At 41.5% G+C, this 21,555-nt stretch overlaps 1 protein-coding gene across 1 annotated transcript; it reads left to right on the top strand.

Annotated features, from left to right (window-relative positions):
- The first annotated feature begins 7,939 nt into the window (after positions 1-7,939).
- Positions 7,940-10,440, top strand: RPL37A (ribosomal protein L37a). Its single transcript, XM_057745488.1, has 4 exons — positions 7,940-8,056; positions 8,456-8,584; positions 9,175-9,257; positions 10,314-10,440. Exons 1-4 carry the CDS (start codon positions 8,054-8,056, stop codon positions 10,375-10,377), a joined length of 279 nt encoding a protein of 92 aa, XP_057601471.1. The 5' UTR covers positions 7,940-8,053; the 3' UTR covers positions 10,378-10,440.
- Positions 10,441-21,555: the final 11,115 nt, after the last annotated feature.

Below are 21,555 nucleotides of genomic sequence, written 5' to 3'. Positions count from 1 at the left end.
CTGCTTGGCAAAGGAAATGGATTCCTCACCATAGCAGAAAGCATTGAGAAGCCTGTGAGTCACGGTCTTTGGGGTATTATGACAGCTAACAGTTATTTGCTTTTGTAACACCCCTGCCCACATCCCACCCCAGCCCCAACACATTCAACAGATATATTGAGTACCAAGCACTTTTCCTTTTTCTTTTAACCCCTCTTTTGGGGGATGAAATAGAATATACAAAAGAGTTCATGAAACAAATTTATAGCTTAACAATATATTATAAAATAAAAACCTGTGTAACCATGACCCCAAAGTTATGAATATAATATCTTCTAGATGCTTTATTGTTTTGCTTTTGATCTTTAGATCTACAATCCACCTGGAGTTTATTTTTGCACATGAAGTGAGGTAAGGTCAAGGTTAATTTTTTTCCATGTGAATATGCAATTAGCTCAGCACCACTTATTGAAAAGCCTGTCCCTTCATCCACTGCTCTATTCACTACTATAAATTCTATATAAAAACTAACTAATCTAGAAATGTCTAAATAAAACAATGAAAGTCCTACATCCTCATCCCTCCTACTCTTAGCCCTATTTCCTAAAGGTAATAAGTAATATAAACAACTTGGGATGAAGCCATTGGTAACTTATTTCCGAGGCATTCAAATCTGTGTAAGTATACATAGAATTTGTTTTTATGAAAATTATATCACACTCTCCATACTGATAATGGCTCACTTTACATAATATATGTGGCCATTGTTTCATATTCATCTCCCTTATCCCTTTTAAGAGTTGCCAAGTAACTCCCACCCTGATGGATTTACAGCTGGTGTTAATCCTCTACGAAATGTCCGTTCAAAAAAACAAACAACTGGCCTTCCTAGGTGGCACTGTGGTTGAGAATTCGCCTGCTAATGCAGGAGATACGGATTCAATCCCTGTTCCAGGAAGATCCCACATGCCGCGGAGCAACTAAGCCCGTGTGCCACAGCTGTTGAGCCTGAGCTTTAGAGGCCGTGAGCCACAACTACTGAGCCCATGTGCTGCAACTACTGAAGCCCACGTGCCTAGAGCCCGTGCTCCGCAGCAAGAGAAGCCACGGCAATAAGGAGCCTGCGCACCACAACGAAGAGTAGCCCCCACTCACTGCAACTAAAAAGAAAGCCCGGGCACAGCAAAAAGACCCAACACAGCCAATAAAATAAATAAATAAATAAAAATTAATTAAAAAAAAAACTACTAGAATGAATTTAAAATAAATTTGTAGAGAGAAGAGAGGAAAGAACGAATCCCTGTGCTGAATCCATTTCAGACACCTGATTCTTTCCAGGTGTCCAGGCCTTGGCCTTGGCAGCCTGTCCCTCCGCATGCTGAGTCAGCTCTTCCCGGTGGAGCTGGGCCTACGGGACTCTTGACAGTTCTGTGCAGATTTCCCTCTTGTCTGTAGCCACCAATGAAGGGCGAGCAAGAGCTCTTCAGGCACAAGGTGAAGAAACAACATGGCCCCGGGACTCTGGGATAAGCCCTTTCTGTGTCCAGCGTGAGATCAATGTAGGATGATGCTCGCACCTCAGACTTCTTCCAAGAATAAAATGTTCCATGTGCCTCCAAGAGAACTAGTTGACGCAGCAGCTGAAAGAACTCTTCTCTGGAGGCAACTTTGAACTTATTTATTTTTCTAAAGGCAAAAAGCGAATGTTGAGGGCCCCCGAGGAGGAGAGGTGACTCAGCAGTGCTTTTAACTGAGACGTTCATGGGTACATATCACAGTTAACAGCCTCTACGCCTGATGGCCCTCTGTTGCGGGTGGAGATTCATTAGCCCACAGAGAAGACAAGTTGAGACTCCACGCACGATTCTCTAAAGCCACTTAGAGCTGATTTCATGAGAGTGCTATTTGTACATCCTCAGGCTTGCTATTTCAAGAGAATTGTTCTGTTTTGAAAAAATTGCTTGGAACAGGAACGATTTCCTCTTCTAATGGAGTGTCTCATTTTCAGCCACTCTACTGCATTTCTACTCACGTGGCCTCTCTTCTCTTGCTCTCTCTCTCTGTCCCTTTGAAGGCCAGAGACATAGGAGGCTATGTAGGAGATGGGGTGGGAGATGGTAAATGTGCTAAAAGATGATCTGAACTAGACTCTAGAGCCAGCCTAGGAGAGCTCAATTCAGCTCAGCCTGCCCCAGTGCAAGGCTGGCCGTGCTTACCCACCCCCCGGGGACAAGTGAGCACTGCTCCTGCCTGGCCTAGAGGCACAGATTGGAACAGGAAGACCATGAGAGTGCTTGTTTTTTTGTTGGTTTTGGTTGTTTGTTTGCTTTGGCCATGCTGCACAGCTTGCAGCATCTTAGTTCCCTGACCAGGGATTGAACTCTGGCCACCGCAGTAAAAGCACCAAGTCCTAACTACCAGACCACCAGGGAACTCCCAAGTGCTTGTTTCTCAATACTCCTTCACCAGTCTCATTTTTTTGCAACAATACATTTTAATTTACAGTTTTCTGGAGACAGGGCATAGTTTGGGTGGAGAGGTTTCCAGAAACCCTCCCCCAAAGACAGCATGTTTCTCTTCTGGAGGAGGAGAGACTTGCTCCATTGGAGCAAGTGTGTGTGTATGTGTGTGTGTGTGTGTGTGTGTGTGTGTTTAGCCTCTGGTGAAACTGAGGGATGCTGAGCACACTCTACTCCGTCGGTGGTAGCTGGGTAGTAGGTGGAAGTAGCCATGACTATAACAGTCTCATTGTGTTCAACCTAAAGAAATTAAGGAGAAAAGAGATGGGCATATTTTTAAGGGAAAGTGGAAAGCAGACCTGTCAAAGCTCCCTGAATGTGGCAGGACAGAAAACAAGACTGAAAAGGCAACAAGAGACACTGAAATCAGGTATCATCATCATCATATCATCTCAACAATAAGGACAACCATCATTTAGAAATGCCCACCCCGTGCTTCAGAGAAGTTATTTAATCTTCCCAAGAACCTTACAAGCTATGGTATACTCATTTTACGGCTGAGGAAACAGCTTGAATCTTGTGATGTAGTAGAAAGAGCACTGGTCTGGAAGTCATTTATTGGCTGTATGACCTTGGACAATTCACCTGACCTCCCTGGGCCTCAGTTTCCAGTTGGAGCTATATTATCTTGAAAGCCTTTTTTAGTTCTAACATACATAGATTGACCTTGTAAGGCAGAGAAGCCCAGACAAATAAAACCCTTTAAAACCCCTAAAGCCCATCATCACCATTACACTATCCAAGGTAACCCTTCCCTACTCAACACATATGCACCACCACTGATGTGCCAGCTCCGTGCTCCGTCCTAGGACGCGCACGTGGACAACCGAGGCCCTGTCTTCACGGAGTTGACTTGTGGTGACCTTGGCTTGTTGTTGTTTTTCAAATAGACTTTATTTCTAGAAAACTTGTAGATTTATAAAAAAAAATTGAAGAGATAGCACACACAGTTCCCATATAATCTCTCACCCAGTTCCCCCGTTAACACCTTACATCAGTAAGGTACATTCATTATAATCAATGAGCCAATATTGATACATTATTATTAACTTAAATCCATAGTTTATTCAGAGCTCCTTAGTTTTTACCTAACGTCTTTTTTACATTTAGTCGTCACATCTCCTTAAGCTCCCCTTGGCTGTGACAGTTTCTCAGGCTGTCTTGTTTTTTATGATATTAACAGTTTTGGGGAGTACTAGTCAAGTATTTTGTAGGACACCCCTCTATTGGAATTTGTCTGATTTTTTTTTTCATGGTTAGACTGGGGTTTTAGGTTTGGGGGGAGGTGGATCACAAAAGTAAAGTGCCACTGTCATCACATCATATCAGAACACAGTCTCTCCATGGTTTTAGACTGTTGGTAGTGACCTTGACTTGCTTGGCAGGTTTCTCCACTCTAAAGTTACTCTTTTTTCCCCTTTTCCATATTGTGCTCTTTGGGAGGAGTCACTCTGCACAGCCCACACTCAAGGAGTGAGGAGTTCTATCCCCCTCCCTAGAGGGCACAGAATCCACATAAACTATTTAGAATTCTTCTGCAAGAGAGATTTGCCTCTTCTCCCCCATTTATTTATTTATTCAATCATTTATTTCTATCAGCATGGACTTATGGACAGTTATTTTCTACTTTGGGTTAAAATCAATAAAACTTTACATTTTGCTCAAAACTTTCCAGACTTATCCATTGGGAGTTCTTCCAATTGGTTGCCATGTCTCTTTCACATAGCTCCATCACAGTAGGGGTTTTTGTTTGTTTTGTTTTTTGTGTTCTGAGCACTCCTCTATTTTCTGGCACTACGAGACGCTCCAGGATCATGTTGTATATATTCTGCCCCAGTCCTAGAATCGGTCATTTCTCCAAGGGGCCCTGGTTCCTTTCATTGTGGAATGATATTAGAAACCAAGATCTGAGTGCTAGGTGTACTCATTGCTAATGGACTTCAAAATTTTTTTCTCCAATTATAAATACATACTCATTATAAGAGATAATTAGGAAATGCAGAAATGTATAAAGACAAAACTCAATTTAAATATTTCCACTACCCACAACCACAGAAAAGTAGATTTTTGCTTTTTCTCTGGAATTACATAGCCAGAGCTGGCATAACAGATCGGGGAGGGTAAAGAGAGAACTGCTTTTGTTCCACAAAAATCTCTACAGGATGGTGACAACACAAATTGTTTGGTCAGTCAGCTGCCCCAACAGACTCAAAGTCTGGAAACTCTTCCCGGAATCACAGAACACAAGAGCTGGATGTGACCTTGGAGGTTATCTTGGTCCAGCCTCTCATTGTAAAGATGGTCACTGCTGGGAGGCAGGGAGATGGTTCTCCAGACCACGCAGGGACCATGGCTAACCCAAAGTCATACCACAAGGTAGTCACAGAGCCCGCCCTGGACTGAGTGCCAGACACCCGATTTCAAGTTAAGAATGTTCTCTGCTATGGTTTTTTTCAGTGCACTAAGTATTATGACTTGGATTCATATAAGCCAATCATTAAGAGAACTTACTTTGGGATCAGATAGACATGGATTTGAGTTCTAGTTCCACCACATTGCTGTGTGTCCTTGGACAAAGTACGTAAGTTCTCTGAGTGGTAGTTTCTGCATCTGAAATAACAGTAATAGTTACAACTGCATAGTGTTTCCTATGTTCCAGGCACTGTGCTAAACACTTGTCATGCGTTTAAGTCATTGGCTCTTTTTTTTTTAAATAAATTTATTTATTTATTTGGCTGTGTTGGGTCTTTTTTGCTGTGCGCGGGCTTTCTTTAGTTGCTACTCTTTGTTGTGGTGCGTGGGCTCCTCATTGCCGTGGCTTCTCTTGTTGCGGAGCACGGGCTCTAGGCACGTGGGCTTCAGTAGGTGCAGCACATGGGCTCAACAGTTGTGGCTCACGGGCTCTAAAGTGCAGGCTCAACAGCTGTGGCGCACGGGCTTAGTTGCTCCGAGGCATGTGGGATCTTCCTGGAACAGGGATCAAACCCGTGTCCCCTGCATTGGCAGGCAGATTCTCAACCACTGTGCCACCTAGGAAGCCCTAACTCATTGGCTCTTTACAACAACAACATGAGGTAGGTATTATAATTATTCAGATTTTACAGTTGAGGAAACCGATGCAGAGAAAAGTAAAATAACTTGTCAGAGGTCTCACAAGGAGTAAATAGCAGAGCCCTGCTTTGAAACCCGACCTATGTTCCCAACCATTACATAAGACCTCCTCTCTTGATCCTAATAATGAAGATAATGATTCTTCCTATCTCAGAGGATCATAGTGAAAAGTAAATGTGAACATCCATGTAAAATACTCAGAACAGTGCCCAGCATATGGTGCCTTTCCGCACGTGCCAGGGGGCATTACTATGATCACTTCTGCTGCTTTGAGCCCAGTGATTCTGAGACAGGCTAGGATCTGGGACCTTTGCTGCGGTGCTTTCACCTGGACAAGCCTCTCCTTGAGCAACAAAATACAGAGAAACTATATGGGACTAAAAATAACTGCGTGCATGTGCAGTTGGGGCAAATTCTGGACAAAAGATACAAAGAGACCAAAAAACCCAACTGCCACTTCTGAAGAGCCCTGAGCAAAAGCAGTGTACAGCACATGCCCCGTGCACACACCACCACCTAAGCCACCCCTTCGGCCCAACCCCTGGACACAGCGCTACCTCGCCCCATACACCCCACCCCCGCTCCCTTAGGGAGGGAGCAAGCAAGGGAAACTGTTGTTTGTTCTCACTCTGCTGCTGCTGCAGGGGCCCCAGTAAAGCCTTGCCTGAGTTTCTTATCTGGCCTCTGATCAATTTCTATTGATTAAGGAGACAAAGAACCCTGGTCAGTAACAATTCTACCTGTCCTGCACTCAAATCTTGAAGGGTTGAAAGATGATAACTGTATGAAATACAGAGTATATACCTGTCTGCAAGGTGCTTTTAATATACTTGTGAGGAGCCATGAACACATGCAAAATCATTTGTGAACTGAAGCCATTTGTTACCAGAGTTCTGATTGGAAACAAGGTCAAGTAGTCCCACAATGCCTTTCAGCCCTCATGGTCTTTCTTGGCTCCTAAATCATGGATCCTCTCTTACACTTTTATTTCAAAATTCTCTGAGCTTGCTCTCCTCTGACCTAACCACTTTCCGAGAAAAGGCAGCAAAATTTTCTAGAGTGTGTACTATGTGTTCCCAGCCACTTCACTGAACATATCTTCACTTCCTAGCCTTAACCAGAAACCTGGCTCTTCTCTGCTGACCCTTTTGAGAGAGCTGGAAGGAAAGGTAATAGATATGGTTAAAGAATGATCTGCTGGGGCTTAAGATTTCAGGCAGGGACCTGACAGCCAAGCATGGGGCCGTGTGAGTGGATTCTGAAATGAAGCAGAAAGCAGGCCATCAGAACTGAGACGGAGAAGCAGAAAGACCAAAGTCCATCGTGAATGTTCACTCCTCCCCAGCCTTCGGGTCTCAGACTTTCCTCAGGAAACCCAAGGGTCTTCCGTGTCAGCATCAGGTGGAAACATCTTCCTTCCTTCAGAGCTCTGATCAAGTTTTATAACTTGTTAATGTGATTATATGGCTTCCCCTGGCTGCACTGTAACTTATATGAGAGTGGAGCCTGGGTCTTCAGTCACCTCTATGCCAGCCCCCTGCACAGGGCCCGACGCTTTCAGAAGGCATAATGTAGAAAGCAGATTTGGAATCATAAGATTCAAGCACCTCTCTAAGCCAAGTGCCAGTGGGCAAATCACTTAAAAACTGAATCTTGCCCATAAAAATGGAGGAAATTGTACCTGCTTTGCAGGATTTCACGTGTGTCAACTATAAGTTGGCACTTGCCATCTGCCTCTACTCCAAGGATGAAATCACACGTGCTGCTGCAGCTGCTGACCTTCAACTTCCCCTGAAGGGAATTCAGGGTGGAGACCAGGAATGAGGCCCTCTGTGCTTTGGGAAATGGGCGGATGGAACAGGTCTTCAAATATTTAGATGTTTTCAGGATCTGATTTTATGAACCCAACCCTTGCATCTCCTCATATGCAGAAAAGCACTACGTCCCTATAGGGTGACGTCTGCTCCTCATGACTAGCAGAAACCCCCTACCAAAATATGTGTTTGATTAACGTATGCCTCCTTCACCAAGATTACATATATACTAATCTTCCCCCCTGCCTCTTTGGAACAGTTTCTCAAAGCTTTCTGGGATGCTGTCTCCTGGGATGCTGTCTCCCCGGCTGCAGTCCTCATTTTGCTCCAAATAAATTCAACTTGTAACTCTCAGGTTGGGCATTTTTTTTAGTCAACTTGGGAGATGTGTAAGAAAACGTCGACGTGTGAAAGTGCTTCAGCCACCCGGTTTGCTGCTACAACTTGTGAATCGGGGAGAGAGAAGTCTGGCTGTACTACCCAGGAGGCACAGGGAGTGCGAAAACCTCCAGATCATAGAGTTCAGTTCCTAGCTGGGCCTACCATCCCGCCACTTCCGCTTGAGCGCCTAAAACCAAGCCTGCGCACTTCGCCTCTTCCTCTCTGGGCTGGGACCTAGGTTGCAGTAACATGGTGAGTGTTGGTACCTGTGTGGCCTAAATGTCTATCCGGTTGCATCTGTCCTTTTCTTGGTTTCTTCGCCCTAATTTTTCTCTGCTCACCCGCTCTGTGCCGTGTCCCCGGCGTCCGTGCTCTCGCCGCTCCCCTCGGACGCCGACTGGGGCGGACGGGCGGGGGCGGCTTCGTGGGGGCTGGCGCGTCCGGTAGAGTTAACCGGATGCCTTCGGAGCACCGGGCCCACTACGGGCCCTGTTTTTACCGGGATGGGGTGGGATGGAGGGAGCTAGGTGACAGGCGGGGGCTGGGCGGGTGGAAGAACGGCGTATGGAGGCGCCGGGACTTGGTGGAGGGGTGAATTCCCCGTTCCTGGGCCCTAATGTCGCTGGTTTCTCTCGTAACGCGTTCTTACAGGCTAAACGCACCAAGAAGGTCGGAATCGTGGGTAAATATGGGACTCGCTATGGTGCCTCCCTCAGAAAAATGGTGAAGAAAATTGAAATCAGCCAGCACGCCAAGTACACTTGCTCCTTCTGTGGCAAAGTAAGATGGGCTCTGGGTGATGGGGGGGGGGTGGGGAGTTTCCTTCTGAAGTGAGCCCTCTTCTGAAGGAAGTTTGTAAAGAGTTTGCTGGTTCAAAGTTGGTGAGCAGTTAGAGTTGCACATACTATTGGTGACCAGTTACGAGATAAGGATATTGCTTATAACTTTAGACTTTGTCATAACGCTTTTCATTTAAAGAAAACTATTTGGGATCTAAAGGGGAGAAAATTACTTAACAGGCCCAGCCTAAGCCAGACCTGCTTTGTGTAACATGCACTGTCAGTTTTGTCTACTGGTGTTGCTAGAGATTTTCGTTAAATATTTGTATGTTTACTGTGTGCAAGAAATGCTGTTACAGTAATCTTTGTTTTTTGGGGGGGGGGTGAGGGGGGCTGTCTGTGTCGTTCACATCCCTGGCAGTGTCACCATGGTGAATGCGAATTTTGCACCAGAGAACTTGAAATTAGTAAAAACATTAATAACCTCATAAAATACACCAGCTTTGGTTTTCTAGTGTAACTTTAGATTCTTGGATGTTTGTAATATAAGGCTTTTCTTTGGTCATAGGAAAAAATGATTGTTTTTTACAGACCAAGATGAAGAGACGAGCTGTGGGCATTTGGCACTGTGGTTCCTGCATGAAAACAGTAGCTGGTGGTGCCTGGACCTACAAGTGAGTCCATTTCTTTATTTTCTTTGGAAGAGTGTGGACCATGTCACAATTCCAGGTCTGTGGCTGGATGGGCTAGTTTTAACAGGTCTGTCCGTTGGGCTGACTACTGATCACTTGTATGGCAGGCTGTTTTTTTAAAAATTAAGAGGTCAGTTAGCTTATTACTGTATATGTATTGAGACCATCTGGGCCACCGCACCTTTGCCATTCTAAGCAGTATTGGTTGAACTTCTTCAGCTTTGTGACTGACAAGGGCCAGGTGATATTGCTGAGATAAACCTCTATGCTGGTTATTGATTGTGTGGGCTCGAGTTTATCCTTTTCTGGAAATTCAAGCCATGCTTGAAGGCCTCTAATCTTGGGATTGATTGCTGACCCTGAAGGATGACATGTTTTTCCTCTAGGCAGTTGTAGACTCATGCTGTTCAATACAGTAGTTACTTACACGTAGTAAAATGATTCAGCTACTGTAGTTAAAATTTTCGATTTTTGTTAAATTTAAAATTGAAGCAGTGTAAAATATTGGAAAATGTTGAAAATGATAATGTGGATATACATAATAAGTACCTCGTGGGGGTTCTATGAGGACAAAAGGGAAAATGGGAAGTGGGTGTTCTGGTTGTGACGGTTAGATGACTTAGTGTACATCAACCGTATGGGGTGGGATGGTTATATGTTTTTCAGGTACAGTTCCTGAGTATTGTAAAACATTCTGTTATTTCCACAGTGCTTTAGTCTGCTCTACTGCCTTAGATGATGTTTTCTTAGTACCTCTCGTTGTACCATCTTATAATGTATTAGTTTCTTCTAACATTCTGTCCACTCCCTTTTAATGAGTTCATTCAGCCTCTTGCAATCATTCTTTCTGTTAATTTCACGCTCTGCTGTCTGAGAAGTGAGATGCATGAGATTGCCTCATTCTTCAGGTTCGGAAGACATGGTTGTTAATAGATGCCATCGTCATCGTTAAGATTGTAATGTCAAAGTGAGGCAGAGTTCTCATTTACCATTCCACATGTTAACTAGTTTTGGAACCAAATTTGTTTCTCTTTCCAGCACCACTTCTGCTGTCACAGTAAAGTCTGCCATCAGAAGACTGAAGGAATTGAAGGACCAGTAGAAGCGCCACCATTTGATACGTTGCTAGCCTATAATAAATGGGTTAATTTATGTAACAAAATTACTTTGGTTTGTTGTTAATTTTATTAGTTAGACGTTCTTATTTGCGTTGCATTAATATTGTTTTCTTTAAAAAGACTTGGATATTAAAATCCTTTTAATTTTTGTTGGAAAAGCAATGTGAGATGGGTTATCTTAATCCATTTTTTTTCAGTAGTCAGATGATACATAAGAATATGAGCCTAAGTCTGTTCTTGCCAGTTAGACTTCTTTGAGATACATTGTTTCAAAAAATGTAAACTTTTAAAATAACAGTTAACATATATATATACAAATTTTTTTTTTTGTTAATGTATATTTTTTAATACTTTAAAGGTAGGATGACATATACTGCATATTAACTTTTGGTGTTTTGTCTACATTGACCTTGTAGGAATGTTTGACACAAGTTTTCAGGAATGGGATTTTGGATCTGCACAGGGAATTGAATAAGATTAGGTGGCTGCGGTTAAGATGCACCAACTCAGCCAAAACTGCCTAGGTAGTTGTACAGTCTAAGTTTCTTAGCTTCTCTGCTTCAGATTCCTGAACAATGCCTGGTAGTAGAATGGAATATGATGGGAGCTGGGATTACTAATTTGGAGTCTTATTTTTGAAGGCTTTTGTGTTACTTTGAGAATTTGTGTGTGATTCTGTAAGCAACAGAATTATTAGAATTTTGAAAGTGGTGAGGTAACGTTTAACATTTGTTGAGCCTGAGTGTTCTAAGCATGGAATATCATTTAATACAGTAACTTAATGAAGTGAAGATAATATTCTCATTTACACATGACAGTTAAATAACTTGTAAATGATGAAGCTGGGATTTCAACCCATGCATTCTTTGTTTATTGGATAATTAATTTTTTATTAAGAAACTTCACTATATTTACTTTTATCAAAGGAAAACACAATGCTCCTACTATAAGTTGTTTTTTAACAGTTTTCTCTTTTCTCTCAGAAAGGCATGCAATGCTGAATTTTCATCCTTTATGTCTTTATGAGTGACGTAATTTATCAGTATCCTTTGTAAAGACTTCAGATGCACAACCTATGCATTCTTGACTCCAGAGCTGATATTCCTAGCCATGCTTGTTTTTGTTTTTTTGGTTTTTTTAATGACAGTTGAAGAGTGGATGGGGGACATAGAGACCCCTTAGAAGACTGTTGAAATAGTAAATATTTTTGTGGCTAAAAAAAATAGTGACTTTTCCAAGACTACAGGAGGCAGCTGGTGGGGGTAGGGCTGAAAATTAGGTTTCTGACTCCTAATTGATGCTTTCTCACTGTACTAGGCTGCCGTATATTTTATGGGCTCAAGAATATGTCCCTTAATAATCTGCTTCCCCACCCACTGTCTTGTTCTTACAGTGGTTTTCTGAGCCTTTGTTTCTTAAGCTGTTTAATTGACTTTGCATCAGGTTATAAAGAGTAACGTGTGTGTTCCTCACTAGACTAAGCTTATAGGCCATCCCATTATATCTTAAGTACTGTGTGTGTGTGTGTGTGTACACGTTACCAGAAAGCCAAAACAGGAGCACACCTAATTGCAAGTTTTGTTTTGGGTGTGGAAATGGGGGCTGGGGATACTTGAGCTTTGCTTTAAAGGATTATTAGCAAGAGATGAGGTCTAGAGGCTGAGTTTTGGAACCAAAAATGGGCTGAGAAGGAATTTTGGGAGGACTCAGTTAAGACTGGAAATATATCAGCAACTTTGATAGTAGCAACTAGAAACAAGCAGTCTGTACAGAGTTTTAAAAATTTTACTGTTAACTGTCTTCCTCTGGAAAACCAAAAGACATTTTGTTGTCTGGCACTTTGGGCCAGCAGGGAAGGGAAACTTTGATTATATGTTTTGGGATACATGAGTCAAAATGAGCCAGAGATCAAGATAATGCCATGCCACAGTCAGCCCTGTAAGCCAGGACCCTTGAGAAGGAGTATCAAGGAGAGTGGGTGGTATGGCTGACACCAAAGAACTGCAGGTATTTTTGTGGGTTCAGCTAGTGAAGAAGGGGGTTAGTTGAAGATAGAGACCATTCATTAAACCAGTGTGCATTGACCACTCCCTGAACTAAGGACAAGAGATGATCACCGTTTTTAGCAGTTCACCAGCAGAGGTGAAACAGCTTGGCTCATTATACATTTACAAATTGCTAGTTTATGTGATAAAAGTGTCCTAAAGTAATTCTCTGTATAATGCAATTTCAATCAAAATGCTAATTTTTCTTTACCTGAACTGTGCAAAGTGTTCCCAAAATTTATTTGGAAACAACAAAATTAGAAAAGATAACAAAAAAATGTAGCATAGTGGTTAAAAACATGGATTCTAGAGTCAGAAGTTTAAATGTCTTACTAGGTAGTGACTTTGGACAAGTTTACTATTTCCTCAGTTTCCTCACTTGTATAAAGGATATAACAGTTTTCCCCTCAAACAAATTAGGTAGTTTTGGCTTCAGGACACTCACTCATGGTGTGGATCTTGGAGAGGGAAAGAGCGCTAAGTTTGGAGATGTGCTATATTTCAGTAGAAAGGAAGTGGAGTCAGGAGGGAAACTGCGAGAGAAAAGGGTGAGTTATGTTGAGGAAGGAGGAAAAAAAGATGTGAGGTTTGGACTGAGGAAGCCTTTTTTATAAGGTACACTTTTGATCCAAGGGGAAAGAAGCTAAAGCAGAGATGTTTGATATAAGAGGCTAATCCCATGCCCCGTGTGTGCGCATGCATACGACTATATGATGTGCCCCTGACGCGGAGCACTCTACAGTTAAAATTCTTTGAGCTTTTATGCTGTTCCTTGTAAGGAGGTTTATTTTACTCTGCTCCATCCCATCTGCCTGTGGTTGTGTTATCTGTGAAGTTGTCATGTGGATCTATCAAGGGTTAAATTCTAGGACATTCGTGCTAAGGATCAAGCAATAATAGCTTTTCCGGGTGCTGCATCTAGTGTTTTATTCTAATTGTAGATTAGTCACTCTTCAGCTTACTCCAGGCTGTGGAGATAAGTTATGGTTTTGCTGCTTTTGTACATGAACCATAAAAGAATTTCCCCAACCACTATTGAAAAGGGATGAACAAATGATGTAGTAAATGGAACTCTGTGTGTGTGTGCGCGCGCGCGTGTGTGTGTGTGTGTGTGTGTGTATATATATTTTTTGGCCGCGCCGTGTGGCATGCAGGTTCTTAGTTCCCCAACCCAGGCCCTTGGCAGTAAGAGCAAAAAGTCCTAACCACTGGACTGCCAGGGAATTCCTCCAGTCATTTCTTTTTAGAGAATTTGAATCAAATGACACAGAGAAACTAAGGTAAAGCACTAAGCTTTGGAAAAAGTTCATGGACTCCTGCCAAGATCATGGAGCTGCCCCAGTCTCTACCTATTTCAGCTAGTTTTTTGGTTGCATGTAAGAGGCTGACTGGAGCTAACTAAAGCAGAAGAGCGATTTATTGGAGAATAATCAAGTGCTTCACAGGCTAGAGGAAAAGGACCAGGTTTGTAAAACCTGAAGAGAGGGTCCAGTTGGCTTAGCTGGAGTTACATTTCTGTCCCTTGGCACCTTAGTGGACTGTCTCATCAAAACTACACATGACAGGAAAAATCTCCCAAGAGGAAATCCAATTGGCTGTCATTTTAGAAGGGCAAGTATCCATAACATCAAACTTATTACCGGAATTGTATTCTTACTAAACTCTTATAAACCATGTAATTTAAAAGTAACGCTCCTTGCATTTTGTCCCTCTAACCACCTTGTAAATTGCAACTCACTGAAGAACGAGGCTACAGGTGTACAGTGTAAATTGTGCCTCAGTTCTTCCCCATGGAAATGTGAGGCCATTGACAATGGTCAGAATAGGAGCCATGGAAGTCAGATGATACCTTGGACTGTCATCAGTGGGTAGTGTGGAATGCTGCCTCCCATTCTGAGGTTTTTACCGCATTCCCAGAACGTAGAAGGGGACTAGATAATACTTAGTAGCTGGTGAATTCCTTTCATTCGTCCCTTGGCTGATGGAGGGAGGGCTATTAGGTTTGGAAAAGTCAAGCACAAACCTGGAATTGTACTCCTCTGCTTCCTCCCCTCCCCCTGCTACTCAAAACACACACCAAGATAGTGAAACAAAAGGATTCCCTGGGGGATCAGATTAATGGTATTCTCCACCCCACCCCCACCCCCCAACATCTGAAATTGCCATGAGCAATGGTCTTGGTCATAACCAATCTCAGTGTGATTCCAAATGTAGCTCTATGTTCGAGGAGCACAACACCTCTGGCTCTGATATGCTATTAACCTAGCAAATGTTTCCCCTCATCCCTTTACGCAAAGTAATCAAAATTAGTTTGTCTTCACCTTACAGGGACAGCAGTACACTTTCATTGGTTTTCTTTAGGGCTATCAGCTCACACATTCTCTGTCACAATTCTGATGGATCTTGATCATGTTGATATCTCACAGAAGGTCATAGTGATCCATTACACTAATGAAATAACTGGACCAAGTGAGATCAGGAAGTGTGGTGAACCTTACATGCCTTCGACCTTGATTTAGGTCACCCTGCCTATCTAAAGTGACAGACAAGTTTCTTCACCTTAGGCCACCCCTAATTAAGAAGGGGATGGTAATATTTATCGGATCTGTTTGGATTTTGGGGGCCAAACAACATTGGGGTGTGCTCTGTCCCATTTACTGAGTAACCTGTAAGGCAATCAGTTTTGAGTGGAGACTGGAAAAGGGACTCTGGAGCAGGTCCAAGTCATAGTCTGAGTTAACTCTGCCTTTTCATCTATGACCTAGCAAATCCCAGTAGATTGGAAATGTTACTGGTAGAGGTGTTGTGTGATGCTCCAGAAGAAGAATCACCTGCACTAAGGGTTTGGAGTTAGAGACTTCTAACATCTATTATCCATTTGAAAAGTAGCTCTTGTTTGCTACTTGATAGGATGCCTGAACATAGAACATGGAGTTGCTGTGCATCTGAAACTGCCCATCTGTTATGTAGTCCGTAAAATTATAAAATCAGATATGCCTTCTAAAATATAACATTCACTTTGGTAGATTGTAGAGACTAAGTCCAGAGTGACTTGGACCACAACTTAAACCTGTTCCAGAGTCGTAGACTTAACCAGCTGGGTTAGCTGCTGGTCAGACAGTTGGAAAGAATAAGAATCAAAGACTGGTGACAAGGATGTTGCAGGATAAATCTGTAGACAATTCTCAGAATGAGTACAGAATTGATGATATTTATATTCCATGTAAATGCCTAAAAGAAAGCATCCACTATGGATATTGTTTTCACTAAGCAGATAAATGAGATAACCCAGTCTGTGGGTGTCAGTCAGCAGTTTTCCCCAGGTGCTACCTCAGTGCTTTCTTAATAGGCCCGTGAACAAAACGATCATGATAGTGTAGACTGACCCTGTGTATGAGCTCAAAAAGATGGACCTCCCCTTACCAAGGATGACCTGGCTGTGGCCTCTGCTGAGTGGCAAACTGCAAGAGACCAGTGCTGAGCTAAAATGACACCATTCCCTGGGGGTGCCACTTGGCCAAGTGATTATATTGGATGCTTTTCATCATGCAGAGGACAGCAGTTGTCTTAGGGATAGACGTGTACTCTGGGTGTGGATTTGTCTTTCTTGCCTACAACATGTCTGCCAGTATCAGTGTTCCTGGACTTGCAGAATGCCTAATTCGTCACTGTGATACCCCATATGGTGCAGTCTCTGACAGTGAAGGAAGTGAAGGAATTGGCAGCAGTTGGCTCACACTCATGGAAATCATTTGTTTTACCACGTGCCCCATTATCCAGAGACAGTTTGCTTGATAGACTTAATGGTTTGCCAAAGGCTCGATCATAGGACCAGCTGGGAGTTAACTTTCTGTGAGGTTACGTACTGCTTTACAATATACAGTATACGCCTTAAACCTAACAGTATATGGTGCTTTCTCCCCCATAGGATGCACAGGTCAAGAAATCCAGGGATTGAAGTGGGACTCATACCACTGAGAATTACACCAGTTGACCCATTGAAGGCATTTTTTATTTCCCTTGTGTTGTGACCTTGAATTTGTTGAGTGCAGAGGTCTTAGTGCCTAAGGAGGAGATGTTTCTTCCAGGGAGCACAATCTTGGTTCTATTTAAATTGAAATCTTGAGGCAGTTCTTTGATCATTTTGGGTTCTCCATGCCACTGAAGCAATAAGCGGAAAAAGGAATCTCTCCAGATACATCCTCTTTACCATCCAGCTCTGCTCCAGGAGAGTCTCTGCCTTGTATGGGCTGTAGCAGTGTGTTTTCTTGTTCTCTGGCTTCTGGTTAGGTTCAGTAAATGGGAGGCACCAGCAGAAGACTTGGCAGATGAGAAGAGAGAGTCATGATATTTATTTCCCCTGTTCCTCCTTGCAGAGTTGCTTCAGGTAGACCATCCTACTGAAGGCTTCAGCTCTCTTAGCTTTTTCCTGTATTTATAGCTGCTCTTTCTGAGATTAGTAACCACTCTCTCCCCTTATTCCTGAAGGCCTAGGGTGGTAATGACTCCACACTGTTACTAGTCCTGGAAGGCTGCATCCATTGTTGATTTCCATTAATCCTGCCCACATTGTTGACCTTAGTGCCTTTATTCAACTCTCCTCAATTACCCCATTTTAGTGTCCCATCTGTTTTCTGCCAGGACCCTGACCAAATCAGATGTTTCACAGTAACCTGTTTGGACACTTCTAGAGCTGAAATCGTATTCTTCTCCAAATTTGTTCCCCATCTTTTGTCATCTCTGATTCTCTCCTCTTTCTTAGGTTCCATAATAAGACATTTTTGTCTCCCCAAATCTCTTCCTTTGGGCAGCTTACCTTTTTCATTCCATTTGGTTATGATGGGGTTACCAATAGCAGGATCCTTTCCATTGGTCACATGATACAGACTGATATGACTGATCAAACAAATTATTTCTTCTGAGAATTTCTAAATTGAGCAGAGTCACACACAGAGAGATGTGGTTAGTTGGAATTGTCTTTTAGTGGAGGTACCCTAAGAGACATATCATGAATTTCTGCCTGTAAGATTCCCTGAAGTTGCCCAGGTTTTTGCCTGAATATTAGCTCTTCCTTTGATGTGGTGAGATCCCAGTATGGAGTAAACCTCCTCCAGCAGGCTATACACGGGAAGTAGAAGTGAGCAAGAAATAAACAAGTCCTCACTGGGACTGAAGAGGAGTTCTGAATCATTTTAACCCATGGTTGCATTTAGTTAATTTACAGTTCCTAGTGCCCTAGCTGTGTACAAGAAGCAAAGGTAAATACTCTCTGGAAAAATAAAAGATATTCTAAACTTCACATTATGCTTTTTAGCATATGATATCTGGCACCCAAGTAAAAATAACCAAGTGTACAAGGAGACAAGATAGTTTGATTTAAAAAACCAAGAAGAACGTTAGATAATGGAAACAGATCCAGAGAGTATCCAAACAATAGTTATCAGACATTGACTTTAAAATAACTACGTAATATGAACAAGGTAATAAAAGACAAGACTAAGAATTTTGTTGCCAAAAAAAAAAAAGACAATTCTTGTAGTGAAAAATTTAGTAGCTAAAATTAGAACTCCATGGATGAATTTAACAGCAAATTAGATGTATATTAAGAGAGAATCCGTGGCTAGAGAGATAAAAAAATATCCAGGGCTTCCCTGGTGGTGCAGTGGTTAAGAATCTGCCTGTCAATGCAGGGGACACAGGTTTGAGCCCTGGGTCGGGAAGATCCCACATGCCACAAAGCAACTAAGCCCACGCACCACAACTACTGAGTCTGTGCTCTAGAGCCCATGAGCCACAACCACTGAGCCCGTGTGCCAGAGCTACTGAAGCTCACGTGCCTAGAGCCCATGCTCGGCAACAGAAGCCACCACAATGAGGAGCACGCTCACTGCAACAATGAAGAGTAGCCCCTGCTCGCCGCAACTAGAGAAAGCCAGCGCACAGCAACAAAGACACAATGCAGCCAAAATAAATAAATAAATAAATAAATTAATTAAAAAAAAAGAAAAAAATATCCAGAAGCACAAAAAGCAATGGAAAGGAACGAACATGTGTAAGAGACATAGGGAATAAAATGGAGAGTTCTAATAACAAGTGTGTAATGAGCTCCAGAAAGAGAAAGAAGAGGGGTGATAATAGGTAAGAATCTTCCCAAATCAACAAAAAAATATCAAGCCACTTATTCAAGAATCTCCCTGTAAGCCTAAGGTAAAATAAGTACAAAGAAAATCACACCTAAGAATATCATAGTATTACGAATGCCAAAGACAAAAGGCATCTCTTAAAAGCAGCTAGTAGGAAAAACGGAGCAGCACTAAGGCAGTCGACTTCTTAACAACAGACTTTGCAAGACAGTAGATTTATATATTCAAAATTCTTCAGATTCTGTAGTCAGTGACCATATTCTTAAAATATGAAGGTGAAATAAAGACAATTTCAAACAAAACAGAATTTATCCATCGAAATCCACCTATTGGACAGAAAGTAAATAATCTAAGACTTGAAAATGCAGGAAGTAACGAAAGTTAGCAAAAAAAGGGGAAGCAGGTAAGTAAATATAAGTGAATATAGACTGTATAAATAACAGCAATAATAAATTTGGGGGTAATACTAAAATTATTATAGCAAAAGCATATAGGTTGAGGAAGGGTACATAGTGTTAAAATGTTCCAAGGTTCTTGGCTTGTTCAGGAAGAGGTCAAACTGAAAATCAAGTATATGTGTAATCTCTGGTAATCATTAAAAGAATAGAAAATAATGTATAACAAATTAACACAGTGGAAATAGAATTAGAAAGTAGAAGGGATAGAAAGAGAACTAGTAGGACAATACGTAGTATGATGGTAAACTTAAGCATATACACATATACATATATATGTGTGTATGTATTTGTGTATTAGTAATAACATTACATATAAATAGACTAAAGGCGTCAGTTAAACATTGCATTACATATCCAAAGTATAAAGATTGAAGAAAGACCTAAAAAATCAGATTATAAATAATAAAATATAAGGATACAGACACACTAAAAACATAAAGATACAGAAAAGTCTAAAGGGATAAAAAAGATATAAACTGAAAATACTAATCCATGAAACAAAAACAGTGTTAATGTTTAACAAAGTGGACTTTAAGGCAGAAAAGCATTGCTGGAAACAAAGGGGCATTTATATTGTTAAAACAGAAAAAATGTGTGCATGATATTTTAGCATTTCTGGGCCATTGATGAAGATAGGTGGGGATGGCTCTGAAGATATTCTTGAGAAGCAGACTGAAGAATTAACCGAAGAACGTAGAGGAAATAAGGAGAATGATAAATTCTGCAAAGTCAATGCCAATGAACAAGAAGACCCAGCAAGTTGCAGTCATTATAAGCTAGAAAACATGTTAATTAGTTAATTTCTAAATAATAGCTAATTCTATGAAGCAAAAAAAAACCCTAAAAAATATCAAGAAATATTTCAGCAGCTTGAGATAATAGTAATAGATGCTAAGCATTTTTAAAAAATTCACCTTTTAAGTGGAACTAAAGCCATCTCTTTGCCTATGGTTTTGTTCTCTGTTACTGAAGCCTACCGCACCATTTTCCTGGACTGACATTAAATGTTGATGTATCTCTAGAAATGTCAGCAGGTGAAAACAGAATAATCGTTGTTGATTGCATATCACTATATTCACTGTTAGTTTTGTGCGCTGACTTTGGAAAACAACTTTCATAAGGTGTCATGGTATGGTCACTAGTTGTCTGAATGTTCCGAGGGCACTTTGGCCTTGGAACCCAATGGATTTCTACACATTCTTTGGAAACTAATCTGTAAGTCAAGAAAGTACTTATCTACAGATATTATTCATTTTTTCGACGAAGCAGAGATTTGACATCATGTATTGGCTGCAAGCATCATATATAACGCTAGGGGGTGATGCAATGTAACCAGAAGAAAGGAACATAGCCTGGCAATGAAATGTGAGGTTTGCAAGATTCATCTTGAGGGCGTATATAAAGTGGTTAAGAGCTTCTGTAAAGTTACAGTTTAGTAAGTATTAAGTTATTTAAAAATTTCCATAGTGTCATCATGTGGCCAAGCAGACTAAGTAAAGAAAGAGACCAAAGGATTTAACAGTTACAGGTCTTTTGGGACAAACAACCCACTAATATATAATTAAGATGAACTTGGGTGTATTTTCTAGGGTTTGCTAGTTTGAAGAGGAAATTTTAATTTAGTATTTTCATTTTGTTAATAATATTAAAAATTATTTTTACCACTTGTAAAAACCAAACGCTTCTGTAGTGATAATGCATCTTTAAAATATATTTAATTGAATAGGATTTTATTTATCAAGCATTTCTCAAACTTGTGGTGTGCAGGCCTCTGACCACATTTTCAGAGGCTTCAATAATTTTTTTTTCCTTTAAAAAGGTCAGTACAGAATGGCCATCATCAAAAAATCTAGAAACAATAAATGTTGGAGAGGGTGTGGAGAAAAGGGAACTCTCCTGCACTGTTGGTGGGAATGTAAGTTGGTACAGCCACTATGGAAAACAGTTTGGAGGTTCCTTAAAAAACTAAAAATAGAACTACCATATGATCCAGTAATCCCACTACTGGGCATATGCCCAGAGAAAACCATACTCCAGAAAGAAACATGTACCATGATGTTCACTGCAGCACTATTTACAGTAGTCAGGACATGGAAGCAACCTAAATGCCCATCAACAGATGAATGGATAAAGAAGCTGTGGCACATATATACAGTGGAATATTACTCAGTCATAAAAAGGAATGAAATGGAGCTATATGCAATGAGGTGGATAGACCTAGAGGCTGTCATACAGAGTGAAGTAAGCCAGAAAGAGAAAAACAAATACTGTGTGCTAACTCATATATACGGAATCTAAAAAAAAATGGTCCTGATGAACCCAGTGACAGGGCAAGAATAAGGATGCAGATGCAGAGAATGGACTGGAGGACACAGGGTTGGGGGGTGGATGAAGGAGAAGCTGGGACGAAGTGAGAGAGTAGCATAGACATATTTAAACTACCAACTGTAAAATAGATAGGTAGTGGGAAGTTGCTGTATAACAAAGGGAGATCAACTCGATGATGGGTGATGCCT

Source organism: Hippopotamus amphibius, chromosome 8 (assembly GCF_030028045.1).
Source record: "Hippopotamus amphibius kiboko isolate mHipAmp2 chromosome 8, mHipAmp2.hap2, whole genome shotgun sequence".
Lineage (NCBI taxonomy): Eukaryota > Metazoa > Chordata > Mammalia > Artiodactyla > Hippopotamidae > Hippopotamus > Hippopotamus amphibius.
Note: the sequence above shows the minus strand (reverse complement) of the source record. Positions and strands in the feature narration are given on the sequence as shown.

Coding starts and splice junctions, on each gene's coding strand:
- RPL37A (XM_057745488.1), top strand. Junction 8,585..9,174: donor CTTGCTCCTTCTGTGGCAAA/GTAAGATGGGCT, acceptor TGTTTTTTACAG/ACCAAGATGAAGAGACGAGC. Junction 9,258..10,313: donor GGTGGTGCCTGGACCTACAA/GTGAGTCCATTT, acceptor TTCTCTTTCCAG/CACCACTTCTGCTGTCACAG.